The sequence below is a fragment of the Micromesistius poutassou genome (genome assembly GCF_964030765.1).
Source record: "Micromesistius poutassou genome assembly, chromosome: 10".
NCBI classification, from domain to species: domain Eukaryota; kingdom Metazoa; phylum Chordata; class Actinopteri; order Gadiformes; family Gadidae; genus Micromesistius; species Micromesistius poutassou.
In genome coordinates this window covers 20232386-20234885 of record NC_140280.1, presented here as the reverse complement: position 1 = coordinate 20234885, position 2500 = coordinate 20232386, and the positions used below count along the sequence as shown (strand labels likewise).

The window sequence follows — 2500 nt, the reverse complement described above, 5'->3', positions numbered from 1 at the left end:
ACCTTGTGTCACAATGGGACGCGTACATCTCGCTTGAAGCAGTTGATTTGTCCATGATGTGATGTCCCTTTAAAGCTGTGGTGTGGAGAAGTGTCATGTAGCAGAACAGACAAGATAAGATAATCCTTCATTAGTCCCACAGTGGGCAAATTTGCTTTGACTTGGCAGGAATGGAATACAATACTCCTGTATAGGTTTTAGTTGGTGTGTAATCCCATGAAAATAAGAATCATTATGTTTTTCGTAACCTTAGAAAGAGCCCTACTGTATGTACAGTACCTACTCAGGGAGGGGCTCTTTCACAGAGCCCGCCATGGTGCATGTTTCTACAGTAGCCCAGAATGGACAAATGGACCTAGAGAGGCTAAAATGCTACCACAATGCATAACAATTAAAGAACAATTCCGGTATTTTGAATTAACATTGAGCCCCCTTTCTGGTTTGTCTAGGATAAATTGTGTGGTTGACACCGAAATGTTGACTATTGGTCCTGTCTCGGGTATTTGGCTCATTTAGAATCGTTCCTGCCTGCTTCAGAATGGCTGGCTACGGGCATTCACAAACCTGTCCTTAAAACATTATATATATTATATATATATATATTATTGCGCACTTATCAAATTTTGTAAATTCCATTGATTTCTGTTGGAAGACTCATTGCTCGTTGGCCGTAAACGGAAAGGGGGGCTGTTTACGTTTGGTTGTAGTCTTTTCGTTCGGTTCTCCGTCTCAACAGTAGGGCTAGAACCGAGCGAAAAGACTACAGCCAAACGTAAACGGCCCCCCTTTCCGTTTCCGGCCAACGAACGATGAGTCTTCCAACAGTCTTCCACTTGGTGAGCTGCACATTTCTGAAAACAAACGTTTAGGTTTGGATATTAGCACAGTTTTAACTTGTGGAACATCTACTAGTAGCACTAGAAACACAAATATGGTCAATGTTATGAGACTCATTTCCTCAATGCTAAATCACAAAACATATTCACCACATTGTGTCCCTCCCCGTTCCGTAACGATGCACTATTTACCGCTGCGTTGAAGGCGCTTGACGCCGGCTAGGAGCCGCGGCGTAGCGAGAGACGATGATCCGCTGGGGGGGGCGATGAGGCTGTAACTGGCCCCCTGTCACACTCATCACTCTCCCAGCGCCCAGGGATGGGATTAATGGGGCAAAGCTCCCCCAAATAAAGGCCTGCCTCAGTGCCCCAGCGCGCTCTCGCCACCTCCAGTGCTCAGCCTCATTCACAGTCGCCGTGGTGACCATGAATGAATGGCGTCATCGCCCTCGGCCCGTCCCAACCCCGCGCCGACATCAGTGTTTCTGGTTCACGCCGGTTTGAACACGTTGCTCACAGCGACTCTCAATGAGGTCTTGAGTCACCCTCCGCCCGTAGGAAGAGCTTGTTAACTCTCCATCTGCTCTGGAGTGGATGTTCTTCTCCCCTCCACACTATGTTCACCCCTCACAACCCTCCTGTGCACTTATTGTACGTTGTACGTCCTGGCACTTGTACGTATGTCGTACTAAGTACTTATTTGTGTAGCCTCTTACCCTAGCTATCATTGTTGTATGCGGGGAGTGGGTTAACCTGGCGATTGTTAGTGCTTTGCATTTGGTTCTATGAACATCCTTACTGTAGCGACAGCCATATGTTGTTGTTTTACCTTCTTCTGACAAACGTACTTCTTGTAAGTCGCTTTGGCTCACTGACTCACTGTGCCCATCCACCTCACCCTGTTGGCCACTCTAGTCCACTGGGCCAATGGGATCTGTCGATGTCTTTGTTGTTGTGCTACCGTTATGTCTCTCCATGATGGGACTCGTTGCACTCCTAAGCATCCCTGGGGGTTTTTCTCCCTCTCCTGCGTTCCTTGTCAGCTTTCTTCTTTGATAATTAGGGGAGACTTTCCTTGCTCTTTGGAGGTCTCCGGTCATTGGATGTGGCCTTAGAATCCCTTTGAGACTCCAACTTTGATCTAGGGCTGTACAAGTAGCCACGAGAGGTCTTCACCGGTATGTCTCAACACCAGCGCTTGCGTTTATGGCTCGGTATTGATTATTCTGAGCATAGTCCGGCTTTTATATTAAAGAGGAACGGAAGGAACAGACATGCAAAATAGTCTTTTTTTACCAGAAGAAACGAGGGAGAAAGCTGAAGAGGGCAGTCTGTTGCCACCCATGTTGTTCCAGTGTTTGGAGATGTGTGTGTAATCTGTCCCCCCCCCCCCCACCCCCCTCCAGGTCAACATCATCCCCATCATCGCCAAGGCAGACACCATCTCCAAGAGCGAGCTCCACAAGTTCAAGATTAAGATCATGAGCGAGCTGGTGAGCAACGGCGTGCAGATCTACCAGTTCCCCACGGACGACGAGGCCGTCACCGAGATCAACGCCTCCATGAACGTGAGTGGGCACCGGCACTTAGAGGGGTGTGTGTGTGTGTGTGTGTGTGTGTGTGTGTGTGTGTGTGTGTGTGTGTGTGTGTGTGTGTGTGTGTGT

The 2500-nt window shown here is 48.4% G+C and overlaps 1 protein-coding gene across 1 annotated transcript in view; it reads left to right on the top strand.

Moving 5' to 3' along the window:
* septin8a (septin 8a) overlaps nucleotides 1–2500 on the top strand; it is a 27705-nt gene that overhangs the window by 13790 nt on the left and 11415 nt on the right. The window contains exon 5 of the mRNA XM_084474545.1: nucleotides 2243–2404. Coding sequence (XP_084330671.1) covers nucleotides 2243–2404 — 162 coding nt within the window. The remainder of the gene's footprint in view (nucleotides 1–2242; nucleotides 2405–2500) is intronic.